The sequence below is a fragment of the Lepidochelys kempii genome, chromosome 5, assembly GCF_965140265.1.
Source record: "Lepidochelys kempii isolate rLepKem1 chromosome 5, rLepKem1.hap2, whole genome shotgun sequence".
NCBI classification, from domain to species: domain Eukaryota; kingdom Metazoa; phylum Chordata; order Testudines; family Cheloniidae; genus Lepidochelys; species Lepidochelys kempii.
The window spans coordinates 34,459,004-34,479,168 of NC_133260.1; the positions used below are offsets into that span (position 1 = coordinate 34,459,004).

At 44.7% G+C, this 20,165-nt stretch overlaps 1 protein-coding gene across 5 annotated transcripts in view; it reads right to left on the reverse strand.

Moving 5' to 3' along the window:
* Window positions 1–20,165, reverse strand: part of ARL15 (ARF like GTPase 15) — a 336,015-nt gene that overhangs the window by 175,247 nt on the left and 140,603 nt on the right. For all 5 annotated transcript variants that reach the window (XM_073343927.1, XM_073343926.1, XM_073343929.1 and 2 more), the window contains one exon: window positions 5,080–5,288. In XM_073343927.1, the coding sequence (XP_073200028.1) occupies window positions 5,080–5,288 (209 nt within the window). The remainder of the gene's footprint in view (window positions 1–5,079; window positions 5,289–20,165) is intronic.

Here is a 20,165-nt window from a genome sequence, read left to right on the forward strand (position 1 = left end):
GGAAGTACGCGTCCTTCATGCCAAGGGCGGCATACCAGTCTCCCAGACCCAGGGAGGGGATAATAATGCCCAGGAAGTCCATGTGGAACTTCAACTTTACCCTGAATTTGTTGAGTCCGTGCAGATCTAGAATGGATCTGAGAGCCTCCTTGGCCTTGGGGATTAAGTATCAGGAGTAGAATCACTTGCTCCTTAGCTCCTGAGGAACCTCCTCCAATGCTCCCATGGCGAGGAGTGTCTGCACCTCCTGGATAAGGCGTTGCTTGAGAGAGAGATCCCTGGAGAAAGATAGGGAAGGGGGGTGGGAGGGAGGGTAGGAGCAGAACTGGAGAGAGTATCCCACTTCCACCGTGCGGAGGACCCAGTGGTCCAAAGTTATTTGGGACCAAGCACAGTAGAAGTGGGACAGACTATTCAAAAAGGATGGAGAAGGATCTGGGAATGAGGCTGGTGCGCTGTCCTCGGGTGCACCTTCAAAAGCCCTGCTTGGAACCCGATGATGGTTTAGTCGGGCCCTGGCCAGAAGGCGGGGTGGAAGGCTTCCTTCTGCCATTCCTGCCCCTTCTTCTGTAAAATTCCTGCCTCTGCTGACGAGAACAGGAGCATTGCTGCTGCTGTTGGGGCTTGAAATGCTTGCGTTGGGTTGTCAGGGTGTGCATACCCAAAGATTTCATAGCAGCCCTTGAGTCTTTTAGGCTATGCAGCCGAGAGTCAGTCTGCTCAGTGAACAGGCCTGCCCCATTAAAAGGGGGGTCCTGCATTGTTTGTTGAACCTCAGGCAATAGGCCCGAGGCCTGCAACCATGAGGTGTGCCTCATGGCGATACCAGAGGACAAGGTGCATGCTGTCAAGTCCGCAGCATCCCGTGAGGCCTGTAAAGAGGTCCGTGCCACTGCCTTGCCCTCCTCCACTATCGATCTAAACTCCTCTCTGGATTCATTTGGCACCAGCTCCTTGAACTTGAGCATTGAGTTCCAGGAGTTGAAGTTATACTGGCTGAGAATTGCCTGCTGATTGGCAATCCTGAGCTGGAGCCCGCCCTCCCCCGCCATAGAGTATACCTTACGTCCGAACAGGTCCAGGCGTTTGGCCTCCTTGGACTTAGGCATTGGGGCTTGTTGCCCCTGCGTCTCCTCCTCGTTTACTGCTGCAACCACCAATGAACAAGGCTGCGGGTGCATAAAGAGATATTCGTACCCCTCTGATGGCACAAAGTATTTCCTCTCAACACCCTTGGCAGTGGGAGGGATAGAGGCCAGAGTCTGCCAGATGGTCCTGATGAGGGGCAGAGCCACCCTCGAAGAGCCCTCTGAGCATCTAGATCCCGCATCCGAGTCCGAAGACCAGGATTGGGACCGCGAAGGCGTGGCCGGTGCCGAGCAGCGCCACAAGGCTGGAGCTGCGTGGGGTCACTGAGCAGCGTCGGGACCAGTGCTGGGACTGGGACCTGCCGCACAATGGGAATCAATGTGAGGGTCGGCTTCGTGATCAGGAGCACTGGCGCAACCTGGAGCAGTGCTGTGATTGCAAGCAGCGCAGGGACTATCAGCGGTGCTGAGGGCCGGAGCATCACTGGTTTGCCTCGAGACGGTGCTATATGATGTGGTACCGGAGGCTTGGCATGAATACTGGGTGACCTCGGCACTGTAATGGCGATGAGGTCCCTTGCAGCAACAAAGGTATCTGGGGTGGATAGCAGCTCCACCTCCTCAATAATCTGGGCCGGGGAGTCCAACAGCATCGGTCTCAATGGTTCCCCTTGTGGGGCTGAAGTCGATGGTGGTGGCTCCACAGACTTCAGCACTGGGTGCTCCTCACGAGAACACGCCCCATCGGCCGGCTCCAGAGGGGCGGACCTCTGGGACGGAGAGCTGCTCCTCCCTTGCTTCCAGTGCCGCTTCTGCACCAGGGAGTAAGAGCGGTACCGGGTCAATCCTGCCGGTTTCGGTGCCGTGGAGCGATGGTGCCACGGGCCTCTGCCAGAGTCCTTCCATGGTGCCACTTCCACCACTGTTGCCAGGGCACTATACACTGAAGAACTTGGCGCCAGGTCCTGCCACGCCTCCGTAAAGAGCTGCTTGAGGTGAAAGTCTCGCTCCTTTTTGGTTCTGGAGTGAAACCCTTTACAAATCCTGCACCAATTGGATTGGTGAGCCTCCCCCAGACACTTTAGACAAGCGTTGTGGGGGTTGCCCATTGGCATGGGCTTGGAGCAGGACTTGAGCACATAAGCCCTCCCCAGAAAAAGCAGTTGGGACAGTAAACCTCCCAGCCCAACTGGTAAGTACCAATACGAACTAAAAATTAAACTAACTAATACGTAAAAAGAAAAAAAAAGACAAACAAGGCTAGGGAAACATGGTAGAACTTGCTAAACGAGATGCCACAGTTCCAACGACTGTCACTGGAGGTAAGAAGGAACTGAGGCGGCACCGGGTCGGCAGTGTCAAATATTGAGGGCCATGAAGGCGCCACTCCAGGGGGCTCCACAGCCAACCTGACAGGTGCTGCTAGGGGGAAAACTTTCCAATGACTGTGCATGCGGTGTGCGCACACCTAATTGGAATGGATATGAGCAATCACGCGAAGAACAACTGCTATTGACACCACATGCATCATTATGGAGAACAGAAAGTGAGGGGAGGGAAGTGGGAGGAGAGGGTCCTGAAAAAAAAAGAAGATTGAGGGTGATTAATATTGGCCCTAATCCCACAATTGGATCTGTGCAGACCCAAAGGCATGCCCACAAATATCCCACTATAGGATGGGATCTGCTTCTGTAACTCTCTGTAAAGCTAAATAATCTGTAAAGCAGAGTACAGACATAGCATGAAGAGACTGTGGAAAATGAACAAACATGTCATACCTATAAGCATTATAGACTGAATATTCAAGTAGCCATATTTATAATCAGAAGCTTCAATCAGTACACATCTACACCGCACCTTTAAGAAAAAGCTATACTCCACATTGTTTTAAAAAGATACATTTGAAGCATTAGAGTGATTAAAGAAAAAAGTGGGGGAAAAACCTCTCTTAACACAGTAGAATCAATTTCCTTTACGTGAAAGGTAAAGTACAGTACCTTAACATCATGTTGTAATGACTGAGAACATAATTTATTACAATACTGAAACAATGTTGATAAAAAAAATCCTACGCACAAAATCTGTATTATAATAAACAGTTGTTAGAGATCAATAGTTGTTCCTTGTTTCTCATCCTTCTTGTAACCATGAGAATCCTCCAACTCAAAACTGAGGAGGGGGAAAGTGATTTTTCTTTCTCTCGTATCTTTAGACGACCATATACTACTTATGGCATGTTTGTACCACATTAAAAACCAGGGCCAAGAATTTCAAAAACAAGTGCCTCAAAGTTAGGTTTCAAAATAAACGTGCATGCCTGTTTCAGAACAGTGCTGGCCACCCAGCTGTACCTGGGGACATAGTGACATTTTAAAAACAACAGGGTTTTGGAAATAAATATTGCACTGTTGAACCCAAGGTGCTCAGCACTTTTGAATAATGAGGCAACTTATTTAGCTGCACCTAACATTAGGCAGTCATTATTAAAAATTCTGCCCTGGAATAGGGTTGCCAATTTTGGTTGGATGTATTCCTGGAGGTTTCACCATATAACAATCTTTAATTCCTAGAGACTCCAGGACAATCCTGGAGGCTTGGCATCCCTACCCTGAATCATATATACTCTGATTCCATTGTCTCAGATTTTATTCCTGGATCAGCCATTATCTTGCTGCATCTTCTGGGGCTTGTAAGATTGTGTAGCTCAGTTTACCCTTTATGTAACATGGATATACACTAATTCCAATTTCAGAGAATAGAGCTTGATTTTTGTATAAATATCAAGTATTTTTACAGTGCAACCTCAATTGCCTAAGCCGCATTTATTCTCAGCATCTCATCTTAAAAGTGGCATTACATCCCCAGACATTGTTTACATTAAAAACTATACCACTTGTCTGACTCTAACCTAAATAACATTCATATTCTCCATTCCGTTGGCTGAGGAGATGTGTGACATGAGACAGTGTTGGACCAGTACAGGAAGGATGTACGTACTATGCTGCACAAATAGTAGCTGGTGTAGTGTGGATAAAGGGCTTTTGCATTCTGCTTCAACAGTATTTCTTGCAAGTTCATATTATTTTTGAAAAAACTATGTGTAAAAAAAGTAAGATTTTTAATATGACAGCAAAATACCCCAATTATGACACTAAAGCAGTTTTGACTTTACTGTAATGAAATCATCATTCACAGGACAAATATTCATTTCACATAAAACTTTTATCATGCAGAGTGCCTTAACGCTTACACAAAGAAGAAGATCGCACAGTTGGTTGCATTTCAGCAGAACTATAAACTCACTCGGTTAAAATTTCGTTCAAAATACATTACTTCCTACAATTTTTTTTTAAAGTAGAGCATCTTGTAAAAAAAACACGCTACTCTCAACACTGCTGCTGTAAGACAGCACACAAGACAACTAAAACAAACATTTTTCAGTGACTGCTAATAGTACTGAGTGCTGAATTTATTGAATGGAACAATTAAAGGATTCTCTGTATAATTACTGCAAGTTAGGCAGGGATATCACATCTTAGATTAGGAAATTCAAAATAGGACTTCAGAATAAGAATTACAACTTGACTCCCATGTCAGTGGATAGCAGATAAGAAAAAAGTATTTACATAAAAGCTACACACGGTTGCAAGCATAATATATAGTTTTAAGCAATGGTGACGACTAAGATAATGGGGTTGTGCTAAGGAGGATAAAAACAAAAATCAAGATTAAACTAATAGCTAACAAACAACAAGTAAAACAAAAAACACTCTCCCAGTAGCTTTTGATAAAAGCAGTTAGAAACGTCTTTTCTCCCTTAAGCAAAAGAAGGTGAAAGCAGGAGAATTATATTTATATCCAGTTCTTTTACAGGTTCTGCTCTCCAAGAAGACTAAGAACATTTAGTGTGATCAGCACAAAATGCACTTGAATAATGATGTGCTTTCTATCACGGTGTGCAGACAAACAAGATGCTGCCATGTTAACATACCTCTTGTACTGAGCGAGCTGCTGGCTTGTCTTGATGATTGGCCAATATTAAAAATGGCAGAGTACATAACTGTGGGTGCTGAAGAGCAGAATGCAGTTCATTCCTCGCCGTTTCTAGATCATCTTCCGAGGAGGCACTGTCTAATACAAATATTACCCCTTGGGATCCTTGGTAGTAACGACTCCAGTACTTCCTAATAGTGTCAGCCCCTTTCAAAACAATAATGAAAACTAATTAAAAACACGGAAAGTTAAATAGTTCAAAATTTCCTGCCAGATAACCTTACCACTTAGAATAGATTAAAGTAATGGGACAAATTTTGTCTTTACTATACATTCTGTGCAAACCACTGAAATCAAGAACATTTGTCAGTAAGGGCAGAATTTGGTTGCCCTTTCTCTAAAAGTTTCCGCTTAATTAGCTTGCCATCAATCTCTAAACCTGCTTCAGGACCACCGACTTCCACACCGTTCCCTATACCGGAAACCTACTGACTGCTATTCCTACCTACATGCCTCCAGCTTTCATCCAGACCACACCGCACGATCCATTGTCTACAGCCAAGCTCTACGATACAAACACATTTGCTCCAACCCCTCAGACAGAGACAAACACCTACAAGATCTCTATCAAGCATTCTTACAACTACAATACCCACCTGCTGAAGTGAAGAAACAGACTGACAGAGCCAGAAGAGGACCCAGAAGTCCCCTACTACAGGACAGGCCCAATGAAGAAAATAACAGAACGCCACTAGCCATCACCTTCAGCCCCCAACTAAAACCTCTCCAGCACATCATCAAGGATCTACAACCTATCCTGAAGGACGACCCCTCACTCTCACAGATCTTGGGAGACAGGCCAGTCCTTGCCTACAGACAGCCCCCCAACCTGAAGCAAATACTCACCAGCAACCACATGCCACACAACAGAACCACTAACCCAGGAACCTATGCTTGCAACAAAGCCCGTTGCCAACTGTGTCCACATATCTATTCAGGGGACACCATCATAGGGCCTAATCACATCAGCCACACTATCAGAGGCTTGTTCATCTGCACATCTACCAATGTGATGTATGCCATGATGTGCCAGCAATGTCCCTATGCCATGTACATTGGTCAAACTGGACAGTCTCTACGTAAAAGAATAAATGGACACAAATCAGACGTCAAGAATTATAACGTTCAAAAACCAGTCAGAGAACACTTCAATCTCTCTGGTCACTCGATTACAGACCTAAAAGTGCCAATACTTCAACAAAAACACTTCAAAAACAGACTCCAACGAGAGACTGCTGAATTGGAATTAATTTGCAAACTGGATACAATTAACTTAGGCTTGAATAGAGACTGGGAGTGGGTGTGTCATTACACAAAGTAAAACTATTTTCCCATGTTTATTCCCCCCCCAACCCCACTGTTCCTCAGACGTTCTTGTCAACTGCTGGAAGTGGCCCACCTTGATTATCGCTACAAAAGGTTTTTTTTCTGCCCCGCTCTCCTGCTGCTAATAGCTCACCTTAAGTGATCACTCTGGTTACAGTGTGTATGGTAACACCCATTATTTCATGTTCTCTATGTATATAAATCTCTCCACTGTATTTTCCACTGCATGCATCCGATGAAGTGAGCTGTAGCCCACGAAAGCTTATGCTCAAATAAATTTGTTAGTCTCTAAGGTGCCACAAGTACTCCTTTTCTTCTTGCAAATACAGACTAACACGGCTGCTACTCTGAAACCTTACAAATAATGGCCCGTCTTCCCATTTTTACTGTTGTCCCACTCGTTCCTCTGACTGCAGCTCCACAGTTTCATCATGTGATGGTGTGTGCTTGGCTCTTTGAGGCTCCCTGCTGGAGGTCTTGTGGTCTTACCACACCCCACCCCAGAAAAGGAGCTGTGAAGGTAGGTCCTCCAGGCCTGCCTAGAAGGGCTGCAGGAAAGCAGCTAATCAGAATGCAGAAGACTCGGTTAAAAGGCGCTGTAGGATCTGAGAAGGTTAGATCCCAGCTGGGACTGGAAGACTGAGGAAGTCCTGGAAGATGGAGAAACATTTCAGGAAAGGAGGGTTGGGGGAGGCCCTGCTCAAGCAGAGAACAGAGAGAACCCAAGAAGGTGATGGGACCAAGTGGGAAGCAGCCTGGGGAATAGCTGCAGCAACCAAGTAAAGGAAGCTGTATGTGGCTGCTGTCTATAGGGTCCCTGGGTTAGGATCCGGAGTAATGGGCAGGCCTGGGTCCATCTGGAGAAGTGGTCTAAGCCACAAGGAGGGGATAAGACACTTCATGAAAAGCCCAAGAAAGGGTCTAGGAGTTTAAACAGGCCCAGGGCTGGGGCTGAAGACCCTGCAGAGAGCCAACCATGCGTTGAACTTTGTTACCCCAGAAGGGGGTTGAACTTCAAGGAGTGAACTGGCTGGAGAGCTGGGACAATAAAAACTGATAACAGCAAAGAGTCTTCTGGGGGCACTGCTCTATACCAGGGCAGGCACAGACTTAGAGCTAGCCAAGAAGGGGCTGAGAACTGAGCCCAGAGACTGGGTACAGAAATTAACAAGGGAACAGGGACAGGCCCTGTTGGACCTTTTACCCCAAAAGGGATTAATCCATCCATTCACCTATTAACTGAGTGACTTAGCCAGAGGGCTGAGCCACCAAAGACCTACCTGACAAGGGAAACAGCCAACAAGGGGCACCATGAGCAAGGTGTGTGTTTGTGCAGGTTTGCACAGAGTCAACAGGAGGCGCTCACGAAAAGTGAGTGTGTCCCGTCCCGTCACACATCTTTACAGTAGAACTTTGATTTTATGAACACCAATCTACAAATGACCAGCTATATGAACATTTTTTCCCAAGGGAGAAAAAAGTGATGATCATGAAGAACAAATCAATGTCCCTTCATATTCCAATGCCTTCAATGAATTGGAAGTCACTTTGCAGAGGGTAGTTTAAAGGACAAGAAGAAAGTGATGCAGTGCACCATACTGCAACTTAAGCACCATACGTACTGTAAATTTTGAGATGTTCAATTGTATGAACTTTTCAAACACAATTAGTTCTTAAACAGGGGTTCTATTGTGCTTGTGTGTTCTCTGTCATTCATTTGTAGACTTAGGAATCTGATTTTCTCATATATCTGAAGTGCCATGCAACCCTAGGGTGGTATTGTGTAAAAATATTTGATTTAAAAATATAAACAAAGCCTACATTTATTTTGTAATTATATATTTAGTTAGTGGAATGGTGACATGAAAACAATTCACACAAAAATGTCTGACTCAATTTGCTCTGTCAGCCTGAAAGGCCTCCCAAGAGCTCTGCCTCCTCCAGCAGAGCACTACATGATTTGGCCTTCAGCAGCAAAACATCAGTCCTGATACCATCTGAGTATGAGTTCTTTGGGGCAGGGACTGTTCCTCCTCATCTGTCTGGGACTATCATTAAAAGGGAACAAAAAAAATAGTACAGGGTGCTTGATGAGTCTCAGGAAAAAAAAGAAAATGTAGTTCGGAGTGAAAGGGGGGAAATGCTGCTCTTTACATAAAGATAACTATTTTGAGAGGGGAGAAGTGAAACTATTTATACTGACATACTGTGTACACGTGTGCTGGCTATTGGTTTTAAGGAAATCTCTATGTATTTTTGAAACAAACAAATTAATTATGCCCAGGCAATGTTCTGAGCAAGGTATAGGACACCGAATAAGGCAACTTAATGTAAGTACAATGGAATATTTTAGAATAGTGTTATATAGCTTTCAAAAGCATCTACCTTAAAACATGTACTTATGTTGTGCACTGCTCAGCAAGACAGGTGTTTTACATTAAGTCAGGGTGAAGAGGTCAACATTTAGCGCACACCTTCCCTAAAAAGGTTCACAGATCCACGTGATCATAGCACTTTTCAAAGTGTAATTACAATACATTCTGCACATAGCCATTAAAAATAAACCCTTCCTAGCACTAATCTGCCTTCTGTTTCTTTGTCCCTCCCTGTTGGTTACTCCAGTCATAACAGTAGTGACAAATATTATTACACACTTTTCTCAGATCCTTTTCAAAACCCTGAAAACCATATGTTCTTAGGTACAAAAAAGGTGCTACTGTGTAAGTGCTGAATCAAATTAGACCTGACCAGTCTTTTTCTGTGAGAGACCCTTAAGAAATGGTTATTTAAATCTGGACAAAGCAGCCTTTTAATATTTTGAAAAATGTTGCTTAAATTCACTATTAATTCAGCCTCACTTATACACCAACAGTTCAAATACAGTATGATTTTCTATATTTTAGAAACAACTTAGATTGTACAGCATGTTGACGGAAAGTGCAATTATACTGAAACACTATTACTGTTCCACACCAACATCCCATAAATCTCTTCTTCTTTGCTCTGCCTGCAAAGGGTTTCAGTGTTGCTTAGACTCTGCAGCTCTTCCATATGCCCCTCAGTGTCATTTCCAGGTACAGTGAGTTGCCACGGGAATCAGTGCAATCTTTCATCAAGCCAGAGAGTTTGAGACACCAAGAGCAGAGATGACACAGAAACCTGAGACTCTACAGTACATCAACATGGGTTTTACATTACATGCTGGCCTACATTACGCCCTTCCCCACCACCACCTTCTTCATCCTTTCCTTTCGTGAGTTTATTTCTGGATAAAGATTCCCGAGACTTCTGCTCCCTGGATTCTTCATACTAACAGGTTGATGTTGGTTTCTCCTAGCATTGCCGTTTAGGTGGAACTACTGCAGCTGTGCACTAGGTGTCATAAGGATGAATCAGCAGACTCGTCTCCAGAAGGACACACTCCAAGGGCATGTCTACACGACAGTCTTAAGTCAACTTCAGTTAAGTCGACATCCAGCCGCTGCAGTAAGTTGGGACTGCGTATCTACACCACACTCCTTATGTCGGTGGGGCTCATCCTCACTAGCAGCGCTTGCATCGATGCAGAGAGCAGTGTACCGTGCATAGCTATCCTAACAGTGCAATTCACCATAGGGATTTTTGGAAGGACTTGCAATGCCTCATGGGACCAAAACATGCTTACAGCGGGGACTGTGAACATAGCTTCAACGTCCCATGATGCCATTTTCTCCCTCCTTCCCCTGATTTCAACTGGAACCCATGATATTTCCTGCCTTTTTTTAAAAGACTGGTATAGATGCGCGTATGCCATATCCCAAGAAGCATGGACCCCCGCTTAGCCGTTCACTATTGTTGTGAGCATTACAAACACCACATGCCTTATCCTGCAGTATTTCCAGAGCCACAAGAGGAGCTGCTACATGGAACACTAATGTCCTTCCAGCAGCTCTGCTGGAAGTCACAGAATGAAACAATTCCCAGTTTCTGCTGGCAGTTGCACAGCAGCTGAACATGGGGGAGCACAGTCTCTGGTCCCGAGAAACAAACACTGACTGGTGGGATTGCACTGTTATGCAGTTATGGGATTGTGACCAGTGTCTGCCGAACTTTCGTATGCGCAAGACCACTTTCCGGTAAGTGTTGTGGGGCTCTCCCCAGCCCTGCAGTGCAGGGACACTAAAACGAGACCTGCTCTGACAGCGAGTGGCCATCACTGTGTGGAAGTTAGCAGTGCCAGACTGCTACTGGTAAGAAGGGAATCAATTTGGAGTTGGAAAATCCACCGGGAGGGGGGAGGCAGGGGGTACGTTGTGATCCAAGTATGCAGGGCCATTAACGGCCTTTTGCTAAGAAGGGTTGTGACTCTGGGCAATGTGCAAGAAATACTGGATAGTTTTGCCACAATGGGGTTCCCTAACTGTGGTGGAGCAATAGATGGCACGCATATCCCATATCCATTGGCACCAGACCATCTTCCCAAAGCGTACATAAACAGAATACTTTTCAGTGGTGTTGCAAGTGCTGGTGGATCAGTAGGGCCATTTTACTAACATCAATGTGGGATGGTCAAGAAAGGTCCATGACACACGCATCTTTAACAACACGTCTGTTCAGAAAGCAGCGAGGAGTGAATTTCTTTCTGGAATGCAAAATAACCATTGCTGATGCTGAAATGCCAAGAGTAACCCTGGGAGACCCAGCCTACACCTTCCTCCCATGGCTCATGAAGCGATACACTGGACACCTAGACAGCAACAAGGATCAATTAAATAACAGGCTGAGCAAGTGCAGAATTGTGCAGTCTGATTACTAGGTTACACCTCAGTGACAGCAATATCCCCATGGGTATAGCTGTCTGCTCTGTGCTTAATAATATCCGTGAAGCAAAGGGAGAAAAGTTTCCAGGGTGGGGCTTGGAGGTGGGTAGGCGGTCTGCTAATTTTGAGCAGCCAGATACCAGAGCTATAAGAAGAGCTCAGCCTGGAACACTGTCTCTCAGGCAGACTTTGAAAACCTGTTTCAGTAATGACCCTCAGTAATGTGTACTGCTTTTCTGTATTGTGCCTTCCCATAGTATGAACCTTGCTGTGACTGCTGGGTTTTTGTCTCCAACACATCCCCTCCATTGCTTCAGTTTCTCTGTCCCTCCTCTTCTCCCCCCCTCCCCAATTTTAAATTAATAAAGACTCCTTCACTCTCAAGACATTGACTTTTATTGAACAAACATACTGTAACAAATCACAAATAGAATTTAACCTTGGACACGGTGGAATAAAATTGGGAGGGGGAAAGACACATTCAGCTTGTCTTTAAAAGGGCAGTGGCCTTGCCTGTCACACATCATCTTATGTGCAGCTTTATTCCTAAGCTCCTCCCCCAGGGTTGAGTGGAAGGGATATTGCAATCCTGCCCCACCCCCCACTGCCACTTGGAACATTTGGGAGAGAGGGAGAAGGAATGTGGCGATGTTGGAATGCCGTTCTGCAGGGGCTATGGAGGGAGTCTAGCCACAAAATGTTTCTCCTGAAGATGAACCAGATGCCTCAACATGTCTATCTGCTCCTTCAGAATCCCCAGCATCTCCTGCTGTGTGCCATGCTCATTCTCCTGGGCTGATCTCCTGCTCACCAGGTCCATGTCCAGTTTTTCAGAGAGAGAAATCCTCCACACTTTCTGCTTGGTGTCCACTGTCCCAGAGGCGTTCACAATCTCATTAAACATGTCATCATGCGTTCTCTTTCACCTTCGTTTTATCTGGGAGAGCCTCTCCACCAGTGTGGAGGAAGAGCTGAAGCCCACACTTTCAGCTCTAAGCCACGGAAAGCACAAAGCAACCATTGCCAATGTAGACTCAATGTCTAGTGCAGAGTTGCTATATAAAAACTCCCCTTATTTCACAGAAGTTTAAGGCAGAACATTTTCATTTACATAAGATATTCATTGACCCAGTTTGCTGTCTCAGCCATGGTGCATATGGTCTTGGTGCATGGGTGCCAGACCATCAGCAGCATTGCGTGGGCAACCCAAGGTGGGCAGGGGGCCATCCCACCTCCCCTTTGTAACATGGGCATTGTTTGGAGAGTGGGAACCAAACTGCAAGCCTTGGCAGAGGCTGTGCTGGAGGAGAGGGTTTGCTTGCAGCAGCGAGTGGGCACCACAGAATTTCCCTTCCTCCCAATCTCCCCACAGGTCCTGCTGCTGCTAGCCATCGCCCAAGGCTTGCAGTTACTAAGATCAACACCAACCCCTGCCACCCAAACTACAGTTGGCTGAAGGGGCAGAAAATCACAATGGGAGAGCACAGGCACTGTTTGTGGTTCGAGCAGTTGCAATGAAAACTACCACTGTCCCCCTGAAGGTGACCCTAGTTGATATTACTCTCTGAGAGTAATAGAGGAAGCAAGGGAACAGATGCTGCAAGCATCCAGGTATAGACTGGGTCCTTATACTGCAGTGCTGTGTACTACAATGATGCCTAGTTGAATTAGCTGAACACACACTGTAGTGGCAAGGGAAACTGTTGTATGGTGTCCTATGGCGGTGGAAGAAATAAGGCAGTCTTCTCCAGATTGCAGAGTACCTTCACGAAAGTTTCCTGGAGATCTATATGGAGGATTCCCACACCATCCCTGTGTACGTGAACAGTCTTTTGCATAGGGCACCCTCTGCTTAGTTGGTGCGGCCACTGAGAAGCAGATAGCCACTCTACCTCACCTTCTTAATTTTAATTAAATATAGAATACAAGAACATCTGACTCCAAAATATTACTTGAAATTTCATACTCACCAGAAGTTCCTTCCCTAGCATCACGCTCTGCCATGATGCTGTTCTGCAACTGGCTGGACTGCTCCGGGGTTACAAATAGCTCCTGACTCAACAGGAGCAGGGATTCCCCACTCACCTGTCTCCCATTCTCCTCTTCTTCTTCCTCATCCAAGACCTCCTCCTCAGCATTGTTGGAGCCAGCATGGACTCCTCAGAGGTATCTTGGGGGTCATGATGGGGTCACCGCTGAGAATCACATGCCGCTCCTTGTAGCGGTGGCACATCTACCACCAGAGCAACTGTTCACCTCCCTTGCCTCTGGTACACCTGCCTCAGTTCCTCGATTTTCACCCGGTACTGCTGCATGCCCCGGGTGTAGCCCTTCTCCCCCATGCGCAGCACGATCTGTTCACAGATGTCTATGTCTCGGAGGCTGAATCATGGCTGTGCCTGCATAGCCTCTTCTCCCCACACACCAAGAAGATCCACCACCACCTCCTGTATACTCCAGACTGGAGTACATTTGGCGCATGGAGCTGCCATGATCAGCTGTGAAGATGAGCTCTCCATGCAGGAAAAACAGGAAATGAAAATTCAAAACTTCCCAGTCCTTTAATGGGGAGGGGCTGTCTCCTGGGTAGCTGGCTGCTGTGCAGAAGAGTTGAAAATGTTTACCAGAGCGGACACAGCAGAGCATTATGGGACACAGCCTGGAGGCCAGTTAAACTGATGTTAGCAACGCAGTATCTAACAACATCAAATTAAGCACTACGCCTCTCGCGAAAGTGAAGTAATTAAGTCGACACAGCAGGCAAGTTATGTCGGCAGAAGGGATCTGGTAGTTTAGACACATTCGTTATTAGATCGACATAAGGCAGTTTACATAAATTTAACGGTGTAGTATAGACCAGGCCTTCCAGCAATCCAGGAGTTCATGCACAAACAGCACAAGAGGCAAACCAGAATCTCGTGGGAGGATAATTTTTGGTGTGTGCTCCCTGTGTACTCAATAGATACAAAAACAGAAATACACATGTACATATTAGACAAAGTGGGTGAAGTAATACCTTTTATTGGACCAACTTCTGTTGGTGGAAGAGAGAAGCTTTCGAGCTATACAGAGCTCTTGCTCAGGTATTAGCAATTAGAGATGTTACCTCACCCACCTTGTCTCTAATATCCTGGGACCAACGCGCTTACAGCAACACTGCAATCAGCATATACATATTGTTCTATGAAGATTTATATTTTTGTTACTAAACAAGCTGCAGTTTGTGAAAATCATCTCTGCTTGCTTGTGTCTTCCTTCCATGTTTTTGTAGTGAGGTTAACTTGAGATTCATAGCTTCAATATTTTTCATAGCTGCTAACTGCGGCCTCCAGACCCCTTTGTCTTCCCCTTATTAATTACATTTTGAAAAAAACTGTTAGAACAACATTATTTAGGTTGCAAATTTAAGCACTTGAAACTTAGGAAGTGCCAGATCTATGGTTGCCTGTGAAAACTAGTTTGAATTATGCTGCAGTCTTAAATTACATAATCAGATACTATTTTTTTTTTTTTTACAGGAAATCTCAAAGATGATTTCATTTTTAAAAGAAAAAGATAAAAACAAATTCCATTATGTCAGTGGGTTCCCAAACTGGGGCGCGTACCCTAGGGAGGCATGGAGGAATGTTTGGGAAGGAGGGAGGGGCCAGCCCCCACAGGGGGTGAGGAGGGAGTGCCATGCTTCCAGCCCCGCTCTGCCCCCAACCCCATTCAGCCCCCATTCCTGCTCCGCCTCCAGACCCTGCTCCATTCCCAATCGCAGCTCTGCCCTCATTCTCTCTCCGCCCCCAACTCCAGCTCCTGCCCCACTTCCATCTTCAGCCCAAGCTCTGCTGCCGAGGAAGCCTTGGCTGTGCAGTTGGGGGCAGAAGGGGGGAGAAGCGGCATGCAGACAGATTCTATTAATGGGGGGGCTTGATTGGAAAAGTTCGCACACCACTGCATTATGTACAACTGTACCAAATACCCCCCCCCCCCAAACAAACCATACATCACTGGTAGGTGAAGAGTGTGAAAGCATGGACTGATTCCAATAGGGCTGCTCTGCAAATTACTGAGATAGGGACACTTCTTCGAGAAGCTGCCCTATCCCTAGTAGAATGGGCTCCACCCAGCACAGGTAGATGTAATCTAGCTACCTCATAGCATGTTTTAATACAATTAGACTCCCCAATTTAGACAATCTTTGGCTGGACACTGCCTGACCTTTAAACTTTTCTGCAAATGCTACAAACAGCTTGAGAGCTCCTCCAAAGGGTCTCATTCTATCAAGGTAGTATGAAAGAGCCCTAAAAGTGTCAAGGATGGGCAATTTGTCTTCCCTCTGGTGGCTTACGGAAGAAAACTGGGAATGGGGTGGAGGGGGGGGGGTAAGGGAAATCAGCCGATTCAAACAAAAACCTGACACACATCTTGGATCAGAACTTAGCATGCTGCTTAAGCATTATCTTATCTCTGTGAAATATGGCATAAGGTGGACCAGCCACAAGAGCCTGAATTTCCCCTGACCTTCAAAGTCTGTATAGATAGATGGTATAAAGAGCAAGTTGCCAGAGGCTTAAAAAGGGGTCCCATTAAACCAATTAAAACTATGCTGAGGTTCTAAGATGGAGGGAGCTCCCTAACTGGGGGGCAACACATTAATGAGACCCTTGAGGAATCTTAGGATGGCAAAATGTAGTATGACCTGAACAGTGGGATGTATTAATATTGCTGCTAAATATATTATTATGGAGCTAACAGATAGTCCAGAATATCAGGAAATCAGTTTTTAAGGTGACATTGTGCTGCCCAAATAGAAAACCTCTTTCATTAAGCTCAACAGGCCAATCTAGTAGAGTTTTTTTCTGCTATGCACCAAAATGTTTTGGGCTTCAAATGAATACTTTTTCCTCAATGGAAATTAACCAGCCAGCATCCACACTGCAACAATGCTGGGTTCAGGAGTAGAATATGACCACAGTCCTATTAGATCACACAGGTAAGACAGGTTCTGTGACTGTGGGCTATGTTGACAGGTTCCTTACGTCTGAATACAAAAAACCATATGGGCCAAGCTGGCGCTAGTAGTATCATTACTGCTGAGCCCTGTGTGAGTTTCCTCAGGATGCTTGGTATTAATGGGATTTGTGGATAGATGTGCATGATCCCTGGTGTCCATGAGATGAGAAATGCACTGAACTTGGATCCTGGACTCAGACCTTCCCTTCCCAACCCCACCTTAAACAGGATGTTGATATTTCTTATTCTGAGCTGTAGCAAACAGGCCCATTGCTGGTTATCCCCACCTACAGAAGATGGTCTGCAGGGCAGAGTCCTTGACAGTCTACTGGTAGTTGTCTAAGAATTTCCTACTGATGTTCTGTAAGTCTGGTAGATGCAGAACCACTGATGAGTTTTGGTGACAAAGGCACCAGGTCCAAGATGAACAGCTACTTTGCAGAGCAGAAGTAGAAATGTTGTGAAAACTAGGCAAATAGCTAAGTTCTACGACACTTATGTGGAAGTCTTTTCTAGAGTCCAGAAGCCTTGGGTCTGAAAGTGGTCTAAGGGAGCTCCCCTCCCCTAGCTTTGAGGTATTGGTCCCCAGCATTTTGGAAGGCAGAGGTGGAAAAAGTGGTATTCCTTTGCACACCCAGCAAGGGTCCTTCCATGAATCTAATAATGAGAGGAATTCTAGTAAGACCTGAACCCTCATGTACATGTGATCATAGAGCCACAGGGTTAAAAGGAACCAAAGGGTCATCTAATCTAACCCCCTGCCAAGATGTAGGATTTGTTGTATCTAAACCATCCAAGACAGATGGCTATCCAGCCTTTTGAAAACCTTCAGTGAAGCAGCTTCCACAACCTCCCAACGCAGTCTGTTCCTACCTGTAAGAACAGTAGGACAATGGAAGTTTTTCCTGAGGTTGAATCCAAATCTGCTATGGTGTAGTTTGAACCCATTGCATCTTGTCCTGCTGTCTGTGGCAAGAGAACTTTTCTCCATCTTTTTTATGGCAGCCTTTCAAATATTTGAAGATCACTACCATGTCCCCCCTTAATCTTCTCTTTTCCCAAACTAAGCATACCCAATTCCTTCAGCCTTTGCTCACATGGCTTGCATTCCATCCCTTTGATCGTCTTTGTCACTTACCTCTGGATCCTTTCCAGTTTCTCTACATCCTTTCTACACATTGCTGACCAAAACTGGACACAGTAATCTAGCTGAAGCCTAACCAGTGCTCAGTAGAGTTGTACTATCACCTTCCCTGATTTGCATGCTATGCCTCTATTAATGCAACCTAAAATTACATTTGCTTTTTTTGCAATGGTATAGCATTGTTGACTCAAGTAGAGGTTGTGATTGATCACAACACCCAGAACCTTGTCAGCAGTGCTGGTGCCAAGCCAGTTAGCCCCCATTCTGTATTTGTGCATTTGGTTTTTCTTCCTTAAGTGTAGCACCTCACATTTGTATTTGTTAAATTACATTTTGCTGATGTCTGCTGCATAGATACAAAGATTTGCATGGCACAAAGGTGAAGTCTGGCATATTGTGCGCATGTTTAGTCTTGAGGGAAAAAAAGCGAGAGGAAGACCTGATAACAGTCTTCAAATATGGTAAGGGCTGTTAAAAAGAGGACAGTGATCAATTGTTCCACTAAAAGGTAGGACAAGAAGTAATCAATTTAAACTGCAGGAAGGGAGATTTAGGTTAGATATTAGGAAAAACTTTCTAACTATAAGGATATGGAATATGTCACCAAGGGAGGTTGTGCAATCCTCTTATTATAGGTTTTTAAGAACAAGTTAGACAAACATTCCAGGGATGATCTAGATATACTTGATCCTGCCTCAACACAGGGGGATGGACTACTATTGAGGTCCCTTCCAGCCCTACACTTCTATGATTCTATAAGTGCACGAAGTCATATGACGCAGGAGTGAGATGCATACTCTTACAGACATTTGTAGTTGAGCCTGCAGCTGGGTTGATATGGTCTGCCATGGTCTCAAATCTCCCCTGTGCTAAGCAAGCTCTTGCTAATGAAGAAACTTACACAGCTCTTATACGTCCTATTTTTTTGGGTTGGCCATCTATTCTGATAGTTTTCAGAGTAGCAGCCATGTTAGTCTGTATTCGCAAAAAGAAAAGGAGTACTTGTGGCACCTTAGAGACTAACAAATTTGAGCATAAGCTTTCGTGAGCTACAGCTCACTTCATCGGATGAGCTGTAGCTCACGAAAGCTTATGCTCAAATAAATTTGTTAGTCTCTAAGGGGCCACAAGTACTCCTTTTCTTATTCTGATAGTAGTACTCATCCCCTGTATCCTCCAACGATGTTAGCCTTGATACTCCATTCATCCACTTCTTCGACAACAGTCAATTACTTTTCCTACACTGCCTCCTACGCATGGAATATCCTCTTAATTAGGATTCACCAATTCTGTTAATTCACTTCTGTTCATCAAATCTCTCCTTCAGACTCTTCCTGCATTGTCAACAAGAAATGAGTTTGTCGTCAACGAACAAACGACCGTCCAAAATTAAAGCAGCCATGTGATCTTATTGTAACAACTTTGGTCCTTCCTCTACCTAAAATTTGTTACTCAATCTCAACCTCATTCCTTGAATGGTCACAATATTTCAGTGCTCCAAGATTTCATTATGAGCTTTTCCTTCATGGCCTGAAACACATACTGATGAAGCAAGGAGCAGAACTCCAGAGAAATGGTGCAGGGCTTGGGTGGACCATTGCTGGAAGAGGCTTAGAATTTGCCAGTAGAGAAAACCTCCTCCAGCCTCAATTGGGCAATCAAGAGGAATTTGATAATAAAACCTAGATCTTTCCATCTCTAATTAATCCTGCAAATCCATCCCAGTCTGGAAGTTACAAATATTTCACCACAGTTTTCAACCCTCCATTTACAGAATGGTGGATTAAAAGACCAAATTAGATTCCTGTCTGTCTCTAAAATTACATGACTATATGGATGTGAATGTTATTTGATGTGATTATTCTGAAGTGTGTTTATGGTCTTGATTTAGTTCCCAGTAAGTATCCACGTCTCAGGTACCACCAATAACTAGCACTGATTTTGTAAATATCATGAAGCCAGCAACCAAAGGAGCACACTGACTGAACTATCATCACTCCAGAGGTGGTCTCTCAAGATTATGAATAAGGCTTCTTGGTCAGACAACATGAAGAAGCTTGGCATTGGTGCTGCCCTGTAGTATCTGTACTGTGGATAAACCAAGGAGCTCAGTTTACCCAGGGAATTCACCAGCACTAAATACATTAATTAAAATTTTAAACAGCCAAAGTCAGCTTCTGCCCTTGCCATTTTTCCAGTCTCTTCTCTCCCCCCATTCTCTCATCTCCCACATTTTATATTGAATCAGGTGCAGTTCCTGCTTACAATACCATGCTAGGGCTTTGCTGGACCTCCAACTCCTCCATTTCATGGTGTACCTGAGTTAAGTGAGAGGGGGCTATTTATATCTGCACGGTAAAAGTACACTTTTGGGGCATCTGGGTTAATGAATGCCAAACCTCCTGAGTAGCCTAATCAAAGAAACAGATTCTCTGATTTATTTATCAAATTCAAAACTTAATGTCTTGCAACTTAAGAAGAAAAGAAATTACACAACTGCTATGTCAAAAGGGAAACTTAACTCTGGACACTGGACTTGGCAGGCAAATGAAGGAAGAACAGCTTTTCAATTATTTCAAGTATTTAAGTATTTGTGATTTTAAAGTCTCCACAGAGATTTTTCTTACTGATTCAAAATCTTATTTTTTTAAGCAAAACTTCTAATATTTCAGAAATTAGATTCAAAACCAGATTCAATGTACCAAGTTAGTATTGTTTAAAAATACAAAAAATAATCTGTTCAGTTAAATGATG